General features: G+C 34.7%; 1 protein-coding gene across 1 annotated transcript; it reads right to left on the bottom strand.

The window, feature by feature from the left end:
• Positions 1 to 590: 590 nt before the first annotated feature.
• UTS2B (urotensin 2B) lies at positions 591 to 19194 on the bottom strand. Its single transcript, XM_019463527.2, has 5 exons — positions 18977 to 19194; positions 14387 to 14485; positions 13203 to 13240; positions 11844 to 11937; positions 591 to 1704 (listed from the first exon to the last, which is right to left on the bottom strand). Exons 1-5 carry the CDS (start codon positions 19077 to 19079, stop codon positions 1679 to 1681), a joined length of 360 nt encoding a protein of 119 aa, XP_019319072.1. The 5' UTR covers positions 19080 to 19194; the 3' UTR covers positions 591 to 1678.
• Positions 19195 to 19730: the final 536 nt, after the last annotated feature.

Genomic DNA, 19730 nt, shown 5'->3' with positions numbered 1-19730 from the left:
TATTGTTTAACTGTTCCAAAGGTAATAAACATGAGATGATGAAAGCGGGAATTTTTGTCTTTCTTCATAACAATATTATGTTTTTGTTTACTATTGGTGTAAATATGTAGGAATAATCAGGCATGATTGAGCAACTAATATTTATGTACATTTGAGTGGTTCCTAACAAGTATATATATGGCACTTTAGATATGTCACTCAACTTGGGTTTGTTTTATGGTTTTTTCAACTTAAGCAATATTGTTCATACTCTGCGATAATTTTCTCTTTAAGCACCACAAAATTGATATCATGTAGGTAAACTGCATTTCCCCCATATTGTGAAGTAAGGGAATGTGAGCAGGCTGGCCTTGCCATCTAGTCTAGTCCTTAATGTTATTTTAAGTTATGTTGACAATGTTTTGGGGCTAGAACAGGTGACACACAATATTGAAGTTGAATTTCCAGCCTTGAATTAACTAAATAAATAAGCTTGTTCATATGTAAGCAAGAGCAAGTTTGATATATGGATGTGAAAAGGAAAAAAAAAGAATCAAAAGAAAGCCAATGAGTTCTTTTGTTCTGTTTATTCTTTTGGCACAACAAAGCTAATCTCTTATAGACATTCTGAGTCTCAAATAGTTCATGATGCTGTGGAGGAGGCATAGATGAGAATTAAGAAACCAAAAGGCAAATTGTTTTATAAGAAAGTTTTCTATCTCTGATACATCTAATAGTACTTTCTTCCAGAGTCTAATAAACCATATATTTCTGCTCCCCGTAATGTATTCATTTGGTTGTAGTAGTTTCAGTGACAATTGTCCAAATGAACAGAAAAGAGATAGTAGTTAGCACAATCATAAGAAAGAGAAAGGACAATGATGCATATTTTTTCCATAAGTTGATACAATTAAATTTATTTTAATTTCCAAGATGATTTTAAAATACTTTTTTAAAAAATTTTTTAATGTTTATTTAATTTTGAGAGAGAGACACAGAGCGTGAGAGGGGAGAGGCAGAGAGAGAGAAAGGCAAAAAACCTGAAGCAGGTTCCAGGCTCTGAGTTATCAGCACAGAGCCCAATGTGGGGCTTGAACTCAGAAACCCTGAAATCATAACCTCAACTGAAGTTGGATGTTTAACTGACTAAGCCACCCAGGCACCCTTAAAATATTTTTTTATCTTAGTGTTTATTTATTTTTGAGATAGCACGAACGGGGTAGGGATAGAGAGAGAGGGAGACAGAGGATCTGAAGCAGTCTCCATGCTGACAGTCCTGACAGCAGTGAGCCCCATACAGAGCTAGAACTCACGAACCGTGAGTAAGATCATGACCTGAGCCGAAGTCGGAGGCTCAACCGACTGAGCCAACTGGGTGCCCCACTTTTTAAAATATTTTAATTGATAGCTCAAAATCAGAGTCATCACCAGGCAAAATTATATGTAGAAAATGAATCTACGGAAAGCATACAATAGATACAGCACTGTAAATTTTAGCACTACAAGGCCATTTGATAACCCATGCCATGCAAAAGTGCAACTGATTTGTCATCATTCACAACTTAAACCTTAAGCATACAGTATGCAGAATAAACGCCATCCTTTCTTTATGCTCAAATAGCTAGAATCTTTAAGTAGTGGTGAGTAGATGTGTATCTTTTTCTAATGTTCTTATCTTTTTGTATCCAGAGAAAAACCTTCAGACACAGTATTTCCAAAAGCAGGCTAAAAAAGAAAGCAAAACAAATTCTTTATTAGGAGGATATTTGATGAAATATTACATTTGAATAAAATAGTTTATGTGTGCCAGTATGAGAGAGTTTTGTGAAAGGAATGTTCAATATGGAGTTCTTAGCCTCATGTGCATCTATAAATTAATTAAAATTAATGGGTGATGGGCCTTAAGGAGGGCATTTGTTGAGATGAGCACTGGCTGTTATATGTTAGTGATAAATAACTAAATTCTACTCCTGAAACCATTATTACACTATGTTAACTAACTTGGACTTAAATAAAATTAGAAAACCAAAACAAAAAACAAAACAGAAAAGAAAAGAAAATTCAGCTTCTTCATCCCACTAGCCACATTTCTAGTGCTCAGTAATAAGTTGTATCTAGTGACTACCATAATGGGCAATGCATTAGAGAATGCTCACATCATCACAGAAAGTTCTATTGGACAGCACTGTTCTACATTATAATGTATATAATACTATAAAGAGAATACAGTAGGTCATCCTATTAGATATGCCCCTTTGTTTTATATTTGGGGTAACTGAAATCCCAAAGAGGAAGTAGCATAAGCAAAAAGTATGATAAATATGTTTCTATTTGCTGGGGGGAAATGAAGGAAGAAAGTTTAAGGCTCACTTTGAAAACCATCAAATGTTATTTAAGTAATTTCATTATCACATCGAGTCTTCACATTCTGATCATTAAAATTATGCTTCAGAAAAATCAAACCAATTCTATCAGTATTTTAATCTTCAAATGCACAAATGAGTCCTTTTAAATGTTCTGTAGGCTGTTCCCAATCAATCAGGCTTGTCGTAGCTTCATAGAACACATTATAAATTTCTCTAATTTCCTTCCATCTAAGTGGTTTCTAAAATTATGACCCCAAGAAGATGGATCTTTGATTCTCTATTGATTAATGGGGAGCACAATGAAAAATGTTTTTAAAAAACTCAGTACTGTTAAGATACTCTTTGAAATAAATGCTAAGTATATCTACTCTCCAAGTTTCCCTCCCTCTCTTCTCACTGTGTAAACTGTAATCCTCAAGCTCATTACCACCTACACACACAGTGTTATGATAGCACTGAGTCTACTTTTCATTTCTACAGGAGTCACATCCTCCTTTAAGTGAAACTACATTCAAATCCTATGAAAGAGGTTTATTTTCCATTCCCATCTTCTTTTTATAGTGTGCTTCAGAAAGTTATCATCACTGCCCTTTCCGGCCCTTCAGATATCACTGAATATCTCAGTCTTCCAGGAAATAAATCTACATATATCCAAAAATTACATCACATGAGTGGCTCGATGAAGTATGCAATGGAGCATAGTTGGAAAATTTTTGGACCCGAATTAAAGGAAGTGTCATAAAAGATATTCCCCGTAGAGCAGCCAAACTCCTTAGTGTTTATCCATCATTTACCATCTAGGTGAAGAAAAACTCTAGCCGGTATTCTGGTGTTTCTTGATCTCTGTCCGGTTCACTCTTGTAATCCCTGTTTTTAGGAGGATATTATGTGCTAGGCAGCTATATATTTATTTTTCATCTCCCAACCCCAGGTTTCTTCAAATGTGCTGCTTCTATCCTACTTCAGTTTATGCACCCACAAAGCTCAAGTTATTAGGAGTGCAACTAAGTGAATAGATTGGAGTGAAAGCTAAGGAGAGTTTTTTTCTTCTCCTTTTTTTATTTAATAAATTTCACAGTACAGTTTTTAAATTTAAGGTGTATAAAGTGTTACTTTGATAAATTTATATATTGCAAATATGATTGCCATTGAAGTAGTATTTGTCATATTACATCATTATAGTGCAATATTATCGTCCACACTCATTACACTGTGTATTAGATTTATGTGGTTTATTTCTACACGGTAGAAGTTTATATACTTAAACACCATCAACCTGAACCAATCCCTTTCCCTCTATAATCTCCTAGTTGCCACTGTTTTACTTGCTACTTTCTTCCACAGGTTTGACTTTAGATTCTACATATGAGTGATATCATACAACACCTGTCTTTCTTTGACTTATTTGCTTAGCAAAATGTGCTCAATGTTCACCCATGTCATTATAAATGGCAGGATATCTTCCTTTCTCATGGCTGAATAATATTCCATTGTGTATATGTACCCCATTTTCTTTTTTATCCACTCATCTGTTGTAATACACCCAGAAGTTGAATTGCTGGATCATGCGGTAAATGTTTTTAATTTTTTGAGGAATTTCCATATTGTTTGCCATAGTGATTGCACTAATTTACATTCCTACCAACAGTGTATGAGTTCCCTTTCACCACATCCTCACCAGCACTTGCTGTCTCTTGTCATCTTAATGATAGCCATTCTAACAAGTGTAAGGTGATATTTCATTGTGGTTTTGATTTGCATTTTCCTGATAATTAGTGAAGCTGAGCATCTTTTGTGTGCCCATTGGCTATTTTGATGTCCTCTTTGAGAAAAAAAAAATATATTTAGTTCTTCTGCCCATGTTTTATGTCAGATACTCTTGGGGGTTTTGTTATTATTAAGTGCTATCTTTCATGTTTTTTTTTGATATTAACCTCTTGTCCAACATATGCTTTGCAAAAATTTTATTCCATTTTGTTAGTTGTTTCTTTTGCTGTGAAGAATTTTTTAAATTTGATGTGGTCCGACTTGTTAATTTTTGCTTTTGTTGCTTGTGCTTTTGGTGTCATGTCCAAAGAGTCATTACCAAGACCAGTATTGATAAGCTACTACCCTATATTTTCTTGTAGGTGTTTTATATTATCTGGTCTAATGTGTAAGTCTTTCATCCATTTCAAGTGAATTTCTGTTTGTGGTGTGACATAAAGGTCCAATTTCATGTATTCAATTCTGCATGTATTCCTCCAGTTTTCCCAGCATCATTTGTTGAAGAGACTATCCTTTCCCTGCCAGGTGTTCTTGGCCCTGTGTTGAATATTAGTTGACTCTATATGCCTGCATTTAATCCTGGGTTTTCTGTTTTATTGGTCTATATGTCTATTTTTGTGCCAGTACTATACTGTTTTTACTACTATGGTTTTGAAATCTAGTTTAAAATAAGGTGTTGTTCTTTTATCCTCAAGATATCTTTGGCTATTTGGGGTCTTTTGTGGTACCATATAAATTTTAATATTATTTCTTTTATTTATGTGAAACATAAATTTGTGTGGTTTCTTTGAAATAGTGTTTTCTGTGTAATAGTATTTTGACATTGCACTGAATCTGTAGATAGCTATGCAGAATACAGCTCTTTAACAATACTTATAAACACAAGTTTATAATGTTTATGTTCCAATCCACAAACACACATTTCTTCCATCTGTTTGCGTCTTCTTTTTGATTTCTTTCAGAAAAGACTTATAGTTTTCATTGTGCAGATTTTTCAGTTCCTTGGTTAAATTTATTCCTAAGTAAATGAGTAAAAGACCTGAGTAAACATTTCTCCAAAGACATACAAGTGGCCAACAGACACATGAAAGGATGCTAAATATCACAAATCATCAGATAAATGCAAATCAAACCACAATGAGCTATCACACCATACCTGTAAGAATGGCAAATAAATAAATATATAAATAAATAAATCAAGCAAGCAAGCAAGCTAGCAAGAAAGCAAGCAAGCAAGAATGGGCAAAGATGTGAAGAAAAGGGAACCTGCATGCATTTTGGGTGGGAAGGCAAAATGGTGCAGCCACTATGGAAAACAGTACAGAGGTTCCGCAAAAATTCAATACAAAACTACCAAATAATCAGCAGTTCTACTTCTGGATATTTAGCTGCAGAAAATGAAAGCTTTAATTTGAAAAGATACATGTGTCCCTATGTTCATTGCAGCATTATCTACAATAGCCAAGATATAGAAACAACCTAAGTGTCCATCATTAGATGAATGGATAAAGAAGATTGATTACACACACACACACACACACACACACACACACACAATGGAATATCCATTTAAAAATTAAATTTTGCCATTTGTGACAACATGGATGGACCCAGAGGGTATTATGCTAAATAAAATAAGACGAAGACTATATGTAGTCTTTCACTTATATGTAGAATCTAAAAAATAAATGAACAAACAAAACAGAAACAGACTCTTAGATACAGAGAATAATCTGGCAGTTGCCAGAGGAGAGGGTGTAAAATAGGGGAAGGGGATTAAAAGGTACAGGCTTCCAGATATAAAATAAATCAGACATGGGAATTCAATGTACAGCATAGGGAATATAGTTAATAATATTGAAAAACTTTATATGGTAACAGATGGTGGCTAGATTTATCCTGGTGATCACTTTCTATTGTGTCACTATGCTGTATACCTGAAACTAACATAATATTTTACATCAAATACAATTCAATAAAAAAATTGTTCCTAAGTATTTTATTATTTTTTATGCTATTGTGATGGGATAGTTTTTTCTTCTTATGCTTCATCATTAGTATAAAGGAATGCCACTGATTTTTGTAAGCTGATTTTTTAATCTGCCACCTACTGAAATCACCAACTAATTTCAACAGTTTTTTACTAACTCTTTGAGATTCTGTATATATAAGATTATATCATCAGCAAAAAGTGAGTTTTACATCTTCTTTCCTTATTTGGATGCCTTTTATTTCTTTGTCTTTCCTAATTGCATAGCTAGGAATTCTAGCACTATATTTAATAGAAGTGATGTTCCCAACCTCAGGGAAATCTCTTTCAATTTTTCTCCATTGAATATGATATTGCCTGTGGGCTTGTTATATATGGCCTTTATTGGGTTGAAGTATGTTCCTTCTATACCCAATCTGTTAAGGATTTTTATAAATGGAAAGATGTTGTATTTTATCATATTTTATCATAAATTCTGAATGAAGTTAGCAGGTATCTATCAACTATAAAATAAATTATTAAAGCAAACTATAATATTTCCCAGTAAGTATAAGTTACTATTGCATTAGCTGGATCTCTAGGTCCATTTTACTTTCATGTAATGTTATTCATACTTTTGCAATAGAACCACACTTTAAGTATAATGTGGGTTGTTTTTGTCACCTAACCTGGGCATCTAATTCATATGTTTTACTTTGTTCCTACTATATACAAATATGTTTTAATATCTACTTGCATAAATACAACTAAAAAGTTTCTTTGACACTCCCCCAAAATGTTCTAGCTAATACCCCAATTTTTCTACCCTTTAAAACAAAATTTTTCAAAAGTGATGTATATTGTCAGTGTTTCCTGACAAATGATAAAAATATTGTTTTATCATTTTCTCCTTCAACAAAAGTCCACCAAACAATTCTTGGCCAAGCCATTAATAATCTTTCTATTGCTGTTCAGAAGGAAAGTTGGAGTTATCCAACTTCAAATATAGTTTCACTACCTCTTCCTGGAAGGAGTGGGACATTCTTTGTCACTTCCTTCCTTGGTAGCTGCTCCTACCCAGCCTCCTTTGCTGATTCTCTCATCTGCCCCATCTCTAACCTTGGAATCAGGCTTCAGGCCTGGCTGTCTTCTCTTTAATATCTAGAGTCATTCCTTAGATGGTTTCATCACAATGCCAAGCAATATTGATATGTTTATAACTGTCAAATGAATAACTCCAATATGAGCTGTTTCCCTAAACCTCGAATTTATATATTCAATGGTCTACTCAGATCACTACAGGAAGTCCCCCCTTATCTGTGTGGGATGTGTTCCAAGACCATCAGTGGATGCCTGAAACTGCAGATAGTTCTGAATGCTATAAATACATGTTTTTCCTATACATACATACTGATGATAAAGTTTAGTTTATAAATTAGGCACAGAAAGAAATTAACAACAATAAATAATAAACTAGAACAATTATAACCATATACTACAATACAAGTTATGTGAATGTGGCTTCTTCACAATGTCTTATTATACTATAATTACCCTTCTTATGATGATGATGTAAGATGATAAAATGCCTATATGAGGACATGAAATGAGGTGAATGACGTAGGCTCTGTGATGTAGCATGAAGGTACTATTGACTTTCTCATGGTATGTCAGAAGGAAGATCATTTGCTTCTGGACTATGGTTGACCACAAGTAACTGAAACCCAAAAATGTACATAAGAAGGCCTGCTATACTGGAATGATATTGCTATGCATAGCATAAGCCCAAAACATCTGTGGTAGGGATGTGACTGTCCAAATATTCCTTGTGCTTTTTTTACATTTCCAAGGTGCTTCCCCGACCCCAGTAAGTTAGGTTAAGATCATGAGTCTAATTTTGGCAGATAAGAATGTGTTTACCTCCATTTCTTTCCTGTCCCACTACAGGGACACATAGTGTGGATACAGAGTAAAGGAAAGTGACCAACATACACAAGGCTTCGTGTAAATAAAAAATAAATATTAAAGCAAGTTACATCACTGAGATAGTAAGGTTACTTTGCTAGTGTAGTTTGCCTAATTCATCCCCAAATGCAATGTGACAGCAAATACAAAGGGAATAAAGAGTTCAGAAACACAAGCTCTCAAAATGTTCAAAGGGTTAACTTCCTCTAGATCCAAAACACTATAAAATGAGAGTTAAAATTACTCCAAGTGACAGAGGCTCCATAAATAACAATTTGAATAAAGAAGTCAGAGTGAGTGCTTAGTCTTTAAGGCATGTTCCAGATACTTGCTTTTTTTTATTTTAATGTTTATTTATTTTTGAGAGAGAGAAAGACAGACCAGGAGTGGGCGAAGGCAGAGAGAAAGGGAGACACAGAAGCTGAAGCAGCCTCTAGGCTCTGAGCTGTCAGCACAGAGCCTGCACGAGGCTTGAATCCACGAACCATGAGATCATGACCTGAGCCAAAGTCAGATGCTTAACTGATTGAGCCACCCAGGTGCCCATGTTCCACATACTTTCAAGACAACTGCTACTAAATTGGGGCTGAGAAGGCAGAACAATTAAAATTGTTTCTTCAAAAGCATTTGCATGTAGCAAGCAGATGAGAAGCTTTCTAAATTTTTGAAAGGACATCATAAATCCTAAAATAAAAATATCTTTGATATTTTAAGACAAAATAAACCTCAGACCTCCAACTTTGCAAGAGTGGGATAAGACCCAAGAAAACTGTACCATCCCAGAGAAGAGAATATTCCCCAAGGAACACATAAGATGTATCCAGGGATGAAAATGAAAAAGCAAAAATCTCAGACAGTGTAGCCACCAGAAATGTTACAATAGGCAAATGACTCCTCCTAGATACTAAAGGCTCCAATCAAGACACCTTTTTCCATCCCCAGGGTAGGAGACCTTTATAATATTTGCCCAGTGGGGTTTCAGAATTCCTGGAGGGTAGCATTCTGTGTATCTCTTGTTTGTTTCCTTTATGGATTGATTTCTGATTGTGGTTATCCTGTCCCTGTTCCTCTGCCAATTATTGGAATTGTCCTTTTAGCCAACAGGTCTGTGAATGAAGAGGAAGAAGCCACACTGTATCTAATGAAGACTAGTATCTCCTGAAAAGCCTGTTCTTTGTTCTGGGTTCAGTCAGTGAAAGAGATCTGGGATTGTCTCTAATGGGAATGGGATAAGTATAGTCTATGTGGTTAAGGAGAGATGAAAGGACTGACTGTAGTAGAGGCAGTGGTCCCCAGGTATTATATGTACTTCCTAAAATTTATCAGCCTATCTTGCCAGTATTTTGGTGGCAGCCCACATGACTAATTCTAGCCAGTGGACTTCAGAAGTGACACTTCTCACTGAACCAAGTTCTGAACTGAGGCAGTTTAGACCTGGGATGTGTCCTCTATTCCTTTCCTATGTCTTGGCAATATTAGAGGCAGTCAAGCTATAATAACCTTTCAAATGATATAGTCAGAAAATCAAAGAGGGTTATACTACATGTATTGGACTTTATTATATGATAGTCCTCTGAGATTTGGATTAAAACTGGTAACACATCATAGCCTAAGCTACGCTAATTATGAGAAGGCCCAACAAATCTCTATTTCAACCCTCTACACTACCAAACTTTCTCCTCTTCCAGCTATCTCTGGTTCAATAAGTAGAATTTGCCCTCTTTTTCCTAGTTGCTTGGAACAAAATCTTTGGAGTCACTCTTGACACCTTCCGTCATTTTTTAATACAACCTACGTGTAATCCTACAAGAAATTTTGTTGGCTTCTTTGTTGAAAATATAGCCAAAGAATAAGATCCCTCCTTATCAATTCACTATTGCCAAACCGAATCCAAGCTGCTACCACTAAATTATTTTTATTAAAGTTTTCTCTGCTTCTACCTTTGCCCATCTTTTGCAGTGTGTTCACAAAGCATCAAGAGTGGTTGTACTAAAAATTATCTCGTATCACTCTTGAGCTCAAACTTTCCAGTGATGTCCCACATGATACCTAGTAAAAGCCAAAGTCCTTAAAACTCCGGAAGGTTCTACTACCATCTCCTTCAGGTTCACTGGCTGAGTCACTTAGCAGTGGGGTTATTTTCAGCATATAATTTAATCCCTCTGAGACGTAATTTCCTCATCTATAAAATAGGCATAGTAATAGCTACCTGATGTTTATGAAGAGAATAAAATAATAATTATAGCATTGATCAAAACCATAAAAAACAAGTTAAGTTTACATAGTGCTTACTATTTGCTAGGCATTATTCTAAATTCCTTTCATATATTACTCATCAAGTCCTCCCAACAATCTCATAAAGATACTTAGGATTATAATTTGCATTTGGGGGCAAAGAAAATAAGGCACAGGAAGTTAGATAATTGCACAAGTTCAAGCAGGTAGAAAATGTCAATATTAACTTGAACCCAGGCAGTGTAGCTCTAGTGCTTATGTATTAACCACAATATTTTGAGATATGAAAATATAAAATATAATATGCTAAGTGTTTAAATAATACCAGTGTCTCCTTTTCCCCCTTAGTAGCAATTGTGACATAGGTTTATGTACAAGTTAAAGACAAATCTGGGAAGAAAGACAAGTGTAAATAAAACAAGTTTTAGGAAGGCTCACATCACTCTATGAATGGAAAAACATACATACAAGTTTTTCAAATATAAGAACTAATTCAGCAAGAAACAAGAATTTCCCAAGAAATATTATAAATAGTAAGAGGGATCCAAAAGACAAATCCTCCTAAAATTAAATGTTATGAATCAAGCCTTGAACCAAACGTTAGAGCAATGACTTTAATAAAGATGTTCTAAAATTCTGGATTAACTTGAAACTTGATTGTTCCCTTTTGTGATTCTCCTATCTCTAGTGTTTAAGCAAAACAGCAAAGGTAAGTCACAATTTTAAACAATAAGGGCCTATTTTACTTAAACCTAGAACATATGACCTTGCGACACACTGCTATAAACACCACAGAACTCAGATACATTCATATGGGAACGTTTTCACTGGAATCTTTTTTAAAAATATGAGCCTCGGAGGTGCCTGGGCGGCTCAGTAGGAGAAGTGTCTGACTTCGGCTTAGGTCATGATCTCATCGTCTGTGAGTTTGAGCTCCATATCAGGCTCTGCACTGCTAGTGCTGAGAATCCAGATTTTATCTCAAGATCATTTCAGCTTTAGTTTTGGTTTGGTTTTCTTTTCCTTCTTGTTTTTTTTTTTTTTCCCAAGTGGAATTTGACTATTTGGGATTCTCATTCTCCTCTCTCTCTTCCCCTCCCCCACTCTTGCTTTCCCTCTCTCAAAATAAATAAACTTAAAAAATAAAATAAAATAAAATAGGGGCGCCTGGGTGTTTCAGTTAGTTGAGAACCCAAGTTCAGCTCAGGTCATGATCTACAGTTCATGGGTTCAAGTTCTGGGTAGGACTCTGTCCTGACAGCTCAGAACCTGGAGCCTGCTTTAGAGTCTGTGTCTCCCTCTCTCTCGGCCCCTTCCCCCACTCCTGTTCTGTCTCTGTCTCTCTCTCTCTCTCTCTCTCTCTCTCTCTCTCTCCCTCTCTCAAAAATAAATAAACATTAAATTTGTTTAAAAATAAATAAAATAAAAAATAAAGATATGAGCCTTGATTTTGAGCACCACCATAGGATTAAGAAATATCAAGTTACTCTCTTTCTTCTTAGTAATAATTGCAAAACTAATCTTTCAGATGTCAATTTTAAAAATTTGAAATGAAAATTTACCTCGCTTATTGGGATGGGAAGAAGATAGACCACCTATAGCATAGGATATCTCCGAATCTTTTGCCTCTGCGAGCTGCTCTTTTAGATTTTCCAGCTGTTAAAAATCAAACATAAAAATTATTCATCTTTAATTAGAATGATGCTATTTTCTGTTGAAGAAGAGAAAGTATTTGAATAAAACAGGGAAAAGAGTAAGAAAAACAGAAGAAAGGGAGAAAGGAGAAACAAGGAATTGAAAAGGAGAAAAAGTAATGAAGAACGTAAACAAAAAGAAACAGGAAGAGTACAAGGAAACTAGTATTTAGAGACTGACTGAGAAAGGTACATGACTCAACAGGACATGAGGAAAAAACAGGTTTATGGTTAAGGAAGTCCACTCTGGGTGTTAATTAATGGGGAGCCTGGAAACACAGCCTGTGTTCCTGGACTCGATTCCATGTCACCTATAATGAGCAGTGCTTTTCAAGGAGCTCCACAGAGTTATGTAAATGTTTGGATTTCCTGAAATATTTCTCCTTTCCAGCAGGAAGGGAGAAGTATTTTGAGGCCTTAGGGTTTTTACCCAGAATTCAACCCATGTTCATTTTTAGCAAGCTTTCTGATTGTCTACACCCTGAAGATCTAACTCTACCAAAGTAGAGTTCAGCCTGGCTACTGAGAGTGTCCATGTCTGACCCGCCTAGAATGATGGGACACAATTCTCTCTCCCAAAGAGCCACATGGTTTGCATAATGGATTTGCATGCATGTTTGTGAAAAAGTTTTGAAATCATTGAATCTGGTGATTTTCACATTTTCTTTACAGCATGTCAAGGAGTTGGGGAAAAGGCTGCTAAGGGTCTCCCTCTGAGGAGGCTGAGAGCGGGTTCAAAGAGGTGACCCTTCAGGCGCCTAACCAGGTGCTTTAAACAGAACAGCTCCACCTTCGTATGCAACCGAATGAATTGGATATGAGACCGTATCCAATTTATTTGGGAAAAAATATTTCCACTTTTAAAAATAATAATACATTCTGAAAATCACCAATCTAGGTATAGCCTCCTATTTTATAGTGAGGAGATTTAGATCCAGAGAATTTTAATTTGTTTCTGGTCTCATAACAATTGGAGAGCTGGGACGAGAATCCAGATTTTATCTCAAGATCATTTCAGCTTTAGTTTTGTTTTGGTTTTCTTTTCTTTCTTGGTTTTTTTTTTTTCCCAAGTGGAATTTCACTTTTTTTCTAATGAATTACTTTACTTTTTCTCTAGCAGGAATAAAAAAATTTTACGGTATCATACTGTAAAATTCAAACTGTGCCCAAAGATAAATGCCTTCTAATTATTATTAAAAATGAAATGTAAGTATTTCACACTCTCACCTGGTTAAGTTCTTCCAATTTGCCAGTCAGTTCTGTATCTGCAAGACACATTCGTTACATGAAAACTTTCGTGGCAAATAATAGATTCACCCGATTCACACATTTGGGATCTTATGTGGAAGGCAAAGGTCTTTTCCATAAGATTTGAGACCACCCACCATCCCTAATATAAGACCCAAATATTTTCTCAATGCCTGACATATTGAATTTCAACCAGTTATGTCATGAGAAAATACCTGATTTCTTGTAATAAGCACAAAGCTTTCTAAAACAGACCATAGTTCTAAGAAGGACTATTATTTAGAAGTAAATTATTCTACTAACATGAGGAAATTTTATGAAACAATAGTAAGTGAAAAAAAGTGGGACACAAACATCTATGCAATTCATTCATGAAAGAAATTCCCAGAATATTGATATTAGCTCTCTCTGGGTTTTACAGTTTGAGTATGAATTTTTCTTTTTTATAATTTCATACATTTTCTTCAATGAGAATATCTTATTTCTAATTTTAAAACCCTGTATTTTTAAAGTATTCATTAAGATGTTGTTATAGTCAGCACATTGTCCCATGACTAGATTTTTTTTTTTAGAGGATCAGATGTTTTTGGAGAGTATAACACATTGACATATTCTCACATTTTCTCTTAGGCTAGACTTGCTAAGTTTCTGACAGTGTCATTTCTTGGAGAAAACTCTAATGCATAATTGTAAATTAGATTCTGCTGATCTTCAAAGAAAAAAATGTCAGTCGGTGTGCCTAAATTTCCCAGTGATCTCTACTCCAATTGTTTCCCACATGGAGAGAATTTCATTGCAAATGTGCTAACTTAACTGCCATTAAAATGCAGTTAATTTGTGAAATTTCTAATGAAAACCTGGGAACAGATTTGAAGCATTTAGTAAAAGAAAATATTAACTGTATGAGTGAGGAGTTGCAGAGATGAGAATATGACTAAAGATAACTATTTTGTAAATAGATGGTTACTGATCCCATTAGGACCCTCTAATTGAAGAAAATAGGATTTTAATATTTTTTAATAATGCCATTGCTTTATCATGAATATGAAATAATAAGATACACTTAAGCTGTCAGTGCAGCATGAAAAGGAGTAGTTATTACTTTACTACAAATTAAACTTGAGAAAGAACAGGTCAGAAGACAGAATAAATTCCTAACTTACCAATGCTAGAAGGTCTTTGGAAATCAAAATTTTTATTCAGTAGAGCCAGCAATAGTTCTTCGTGGTTTGCATCTTCTTTATCTGGAAACAACTCATTTCCTGTAATAATCATCCCAATGTAATGAAGCCTCCATTTTCGATCTGTGTCACCGAAAGCACTTTTAATTAAATACATTTTATAGCTAACTATCAATGCATATACTCACCAAAAAAAGCACTGTGGACAAAGGTGTGTAACCCAAAAAGAGGAGCTGTTTCAAAAATCATTGAATGTATAGGAGCAAAGAGAGATTATGAGAGAGGGAGAGAGAAGAGGAGAGACAGTATGTCTGAAAGGTGACACCCTAAAATTTACCTGCTAAATTTGGGTAGTAGGTAAATTTGGGTAGTAGAATCGCAGGTAAATTTCTTATTTTTTATCTGTGTTGTTGAAATTTTCTACTCTTGTGTTTAATATGAAAAATATAAAAGTTATTTTTTTAAGTTTATTTATTTATTTTGAGAGAAAGAGGAAGAAAGAGAGGGCAGGGGAGGGGCAGAGAGAGACAGAAAGAGAATCCCAAGCAGGCTCCATGCTGTCAGTGCAGAGCCTGATGGGGGCTTGAACTCACAAACTGTGAGATCATGACCTGAGCCGAGATCACGAGTTGGATCCTTAACCAACTGAGCCACCCAGGTGCCCCAAAAATTTTTTAAAGAAAAAAATAAACAATATTTGATTTTAAGATTCTATGTGCTATGTATGCACATTTAAATATGAGCCATTTTGTGTTCTGGAGATTGCCTTTAAACCATTCAAGGAAATATTATGGAAAAGGTGATATGAAATCTCCTTTCTCCACGTTGACATCTTTCCATCTTTGCCAATTTACCTCCCAGCCCATTCATTGATCAGATGCTCAACTCTTTCAACACCTTAAAAGCAAAATATCACCCAATTTTTGTAAATATTTTTATTCTGGAGTAGAAATCAGGATAATAACCTTTACTCAAGCTATAAGACATGAAGACTCAACAAGATATCTATCAACAAGTAATGCAATTGAAGTAACAACTAGTATATTACGAACAAAATGAACTTTTGTGATGTGGCCTGAAAAGCCAAGCTTTTATCCAGAACTTCTGTGGGATCATGCTCCCACTTGCTAGCTCCTCATTCTAGCTGACAGCTTGAACAGAAGCTAGATTCATTGAGTCTGAAGTTTAGAAGTGAGAATATTGTGGTTTTAGCTACAGAAATGGCCCATAATTTAACTATATTATTCTGTTTAATCATCTGTCTTTTTTGTGTCTACAAAATGTTAATTGATTAACTCAAACAATTAAGAGGTTAATAAAACGAATGAGAGAGACTTGATGAAGAAGCAAATGGATGACGTGGGAGAGGTGACAGCATCATTTCTACATTGACCAAACATAGTTTATGGATGCTCAGCTCTTCAATTTCCTTTACTTCATAAACATAGAAATTATCTGTAACATTTTTTTCTACTGATTAATTAAAACATTAATACAGTATCAATGGAAATTTGCTTAACATCAATTATACGAAGACCCTCAGAGATAGTTTAGTTTAAGATGTGACCATGCAATAACGTAATTGTTATTACAGTTGTTCATCAAAATGTTAAATTACAATCTACAATCTTTAAAATATTTTTCTTAGAAAAAGAAATAGGGTACATATTATAGCCAGATGACAATGACTACTTATTTTAGAACTGTGATAAGAGAAACCAATTCATTGCCTTAAACTTAGAGAATGTATAAGACCAGAAGGAGGTAACAAGGAAAGTGTAGAGCTGAAGCTTTTAGGAACTTAATTACTAATCCACTTCTGCATATTTAAGTGGGACATTTTTCACAAAAGAAATTGAATCAATTTGCCTCTCTTTACTACTTTTGTTTCCAGTGGTTACACTTGCATAACTCTCCTCAGAAATTCTTGTCAGTACCTTTAAAGACAACCATGGTTTACAGGAATCCCTGAAGAAAAAGTTTTTTCAAGAAATTTTTTAAAAATATTTTTTATATTTCTAAAGTTAAGATATTGTCTTAGAAATATAATTGAAAATAAGTCTTTTTTCTTTTTTTCATTTTTAGTTTTAAAACAGATACAGCTTTAAAAGAAAACAATTACACATACTTTTAATATGCTTTTGACTTTGAACTAAAAGTTAGTATGACAAGGGAAATGCTTGAATAAAAAATACCTGAGTGTAGGTGAACCCTTAGCACAAAGGATGACAAAGTTATCCAGACATGACAGAGTGAAGGCTTTTGCAAATACACAGATAATACTGGTTCATTGCTACTTAAGATACTGAATTTTTTTTAATTTTTTTAATATTTATTCATTTTTGAGAGACAGAGAGAGAGCATGAGCAGGGGAACGGCAAAGAGAGAGGGAGACACAGAATCCAAAAATGGCTCCAGGCTCAGAGCTGTCAGCACAGAGCCCAATGCGGGGCTGGAACTCATGAACCATGAGATCAAGACCTGACCCAAAGTTGGGTGCTTCAATGACTGAGCCACCCAGGCACCCTTTAAAGATACTGAATCTTAAAGGTTTCATTGTCTCCTCACTTTTCACTCAAATTTGAAGCTTCTCACTACATACAGACAAGAAATTTTACCAGAAAGAAATCTGGAAGTCCCCAAAATGATAAAATACAAAACAATAAATTTTCCAGTATTCTTGGTCTTGATATTCACTCTTCATCATTTTGTGGCAGGCAGTTTGCCCCATGTCAGGTTTATCTATTGAACCATGCATTTCTATAGCTCCAACCAAATGACAGCTGGCAGATTGTGTCATTTGTCTTGGACATTGTCTAACACAGAAAGAGCGGGATGGTAACCCCCAAAAATGCTTATTTGAACAATGTGTTCAAGGACATAAGTCAAACCTTTGGCTGCTTTGAAATACGTGTATATGGAGAGAGACTCACTCTAATCATAGACAATTTAGATCAGAAAATAACCCTACTAGTAACGTAATCTTCTCTGTTTATATACAATAAAATAAATCCAAGGGAGTACCAGAGAGAAAAACCTTTCCAATATGCTGCCAGTGATATATGCATATCACTGTGTGGTATTCTGGGGTCAGAGGTGTTATTTAACTTTAACCTAGCAAAATACTTTAGAGTTCGATTTTTCTGTATTCCACATCCACATGAAATCAGAAGTTACATTTACCACCAACATCCTAATTTTGCAAAGTCCTCAGTGAATGGTCTCATTTTTCCTCATTTACATTGTGTTAAGAACATTGAAAATACCATCATTTCACAGGAAGAACAAAGGAGGCCTATCATGTGCAATGATTTTGATTGGCCAAAGACTAAATGTGAGCTATGGATAAAATCCAGACTCTTTTGATTCCCAACCTTATATCTAGGTCTCTAAGACAACTTATTTTTCATGGGAAAATCCCAATAAATAAATAACAAGGATTTATACAATTTTATTTTCACTGCCAAAAGAACTGCTCTCTCATTGACTTTTAAAACCACATTGGAAGCAACATGGTCTAGTAAAATTGAATTTGATCCCAAAGGGAGAAACTTGATCCCTCTTCTCAACCAAGTATCATGTAAATAAAATGTATTCTATCCTGTTTTGGTTCCCCTATGTAAGACAAAGTTAAAGGCTCTTTCCTTCTCAGCAAGGAGTTCAGTTAGACGATAGATAATCTCAAAATTTCAAGCTGGAAGGAAAATTAGAGAGCACTATTTTAAATTACTATTTTCCAAACATAAAGAAATATATAAAAGTTTCAATGAGGTTGTTTGCCTAATAAATCAACATTAAATTTAGCCCTACTGATTCTCAGATGAAGAGCTATTTCCAGTACAAAATGCATTGAAAATTTTAAAGAAAGATCAATACAATTTACAATATTACAAGAGCAAAAATTTATTTTCTCCAACTTCTTCATGGTACAAATTTTAGATGTCATAGATTAAATTATTTCATTTAATATAAGTACTCTATGTTAGAAATCTGATAAATACAGTCAATGCATAATGTGGATTTAGCATCTTCTTCCTGAAAATACTATGTAGATTTCCCCATGCATTATTATTTCCAAATCTCTGCAAACACAAATTTCCATCCTAATGTGTTTTTATCTAAGTCATTCTCCTTTCATTAGTAACTTACTTATAATCTCATAGGTTAAAAATATTATTTTGCTTTCCCCAGATACACTTTAAAATATGCACATATTAAAACATAAAATAAAATATGCACATATTAGGTAATTGATTGTATTACTACTTACACGTTCACTATCTTTGGTCATAGAACAGAAGTGAGAAAAAAGGTGCCCCGTGATTAGATAAAAAATTAGGTGTAGTCAAAATAAATTTAGTACAATGTTGGTTAAAATTAATTTACTTGAGAAGAACAGCATCACGGATTACATGTAATTTAAAACAGCAACTTCTGAAAAGATGTTTGATGATTAATAATACTAATGCCTTAACACATTATTTTGATAATGGCAGAGAAATCAAGGCAATGCAAACAGAAAGATAAGGATTATTTACCCATCTGTAGGATTTTAGATTCATGTGTACATACCTTGGGTAAGATATGGCCGTCCATGCACCAATTCGAAAAATATCATTACAGATAACAAAGTTAGGAGTCCAAAGCAAAGAGTGGTTGAAAGGATCTTGTTCATATTAAAAAATCTTCTTTGTGCTAGCAGAGAAACTGACTCTCCAGGTCAAGATGAATACTTCAGTGGCTCTGGAATGCTGCAGAGATCACTTTTAAAAGGTGGCAAGTGTGCTTCAACTACAGATGATCTGGACAAAGAAAAAAAACTTATAAAATGTAATGCATTCTGTCAACATGATTCACTACTTGGAGAAGTGACAGGTTTGCTACTCAGTCAATGACAGGAAGAACCCAATCGATATATCTCATACCTGCCCATTTCACTAAAAGCAGGCATTCCTATGCATGCCCAGGCACTTCAGACACAGGCACAAGCATAGAGTGAAAATTGGCAATTGAACCTGTTGTTTCAATTTTCATAACAATCAAATGGGAACAATGACTTTCATTTGACCAAATTAGAGCCCCCCCACCCTTCTTTCCCCCCACCCCCCCACCCCAGGTCTCCCTGATAGCCCATGTTATTTGCAACCATCACTTCATTTTTAACCAACCAAATAGATTTGAGTTGGGAAGAGCTCAAATTGGAAATGAATCATAATGGGAACATTAATGTCTTACTGCACTAAAGAAGGATGGTTTCATTTTGCTGCAACCAGCACTTCTAAAGATTAAAGCTAAATCTAATTAATTCAAAGTTGGCAAATGTCCC

The sequence above is a fragment of the Panthera pardus genome, unplaced genomic scaffold (assembly GCF_024362965.1).
Source record: "Panthera pardus isolate Hobbes unplaced genomic scaffold, ASM2436296v1 HiC_scaffold_16, whole genome shotgun sequence".
Classification (NCBI taxonomy): Eukaryota; Metazoa; Chordata; class Mammalia; order Carnivora; family Felidae; genus Panthera; species Panthera pardus.
This window is presented reverse-complemented; position numbering and strand designations above follow the sequence as displayed.

What these genes read in the sequence shown, in the direction of transcription:
- UTS2B (XM_019463527.2), bottom strand. Translation starts at nt 19,079, where the DNA reads ATGAACAAGATCCTTTCAACCACTCTTTGCTTTGGACTCCTAACTTTG. An exon ending in ACGGCCATATCTTACCCAAG is followed by an intron (nt 14,486 to 18,976) that starts GTATGTACACAT and finishes TGATTATTACAG; the next exon opens with GAAATGAGTTGTTTCCAGAT. An exon ending in AATTGGAAGAACTTAACCAG is followed by an intron (nt 11,938 to 13,202) that starts GTGAGAGTGTGA and finishes GATTTTTAACAG; the next exon opens with CTGGAAAATCTAAAAGAGCA.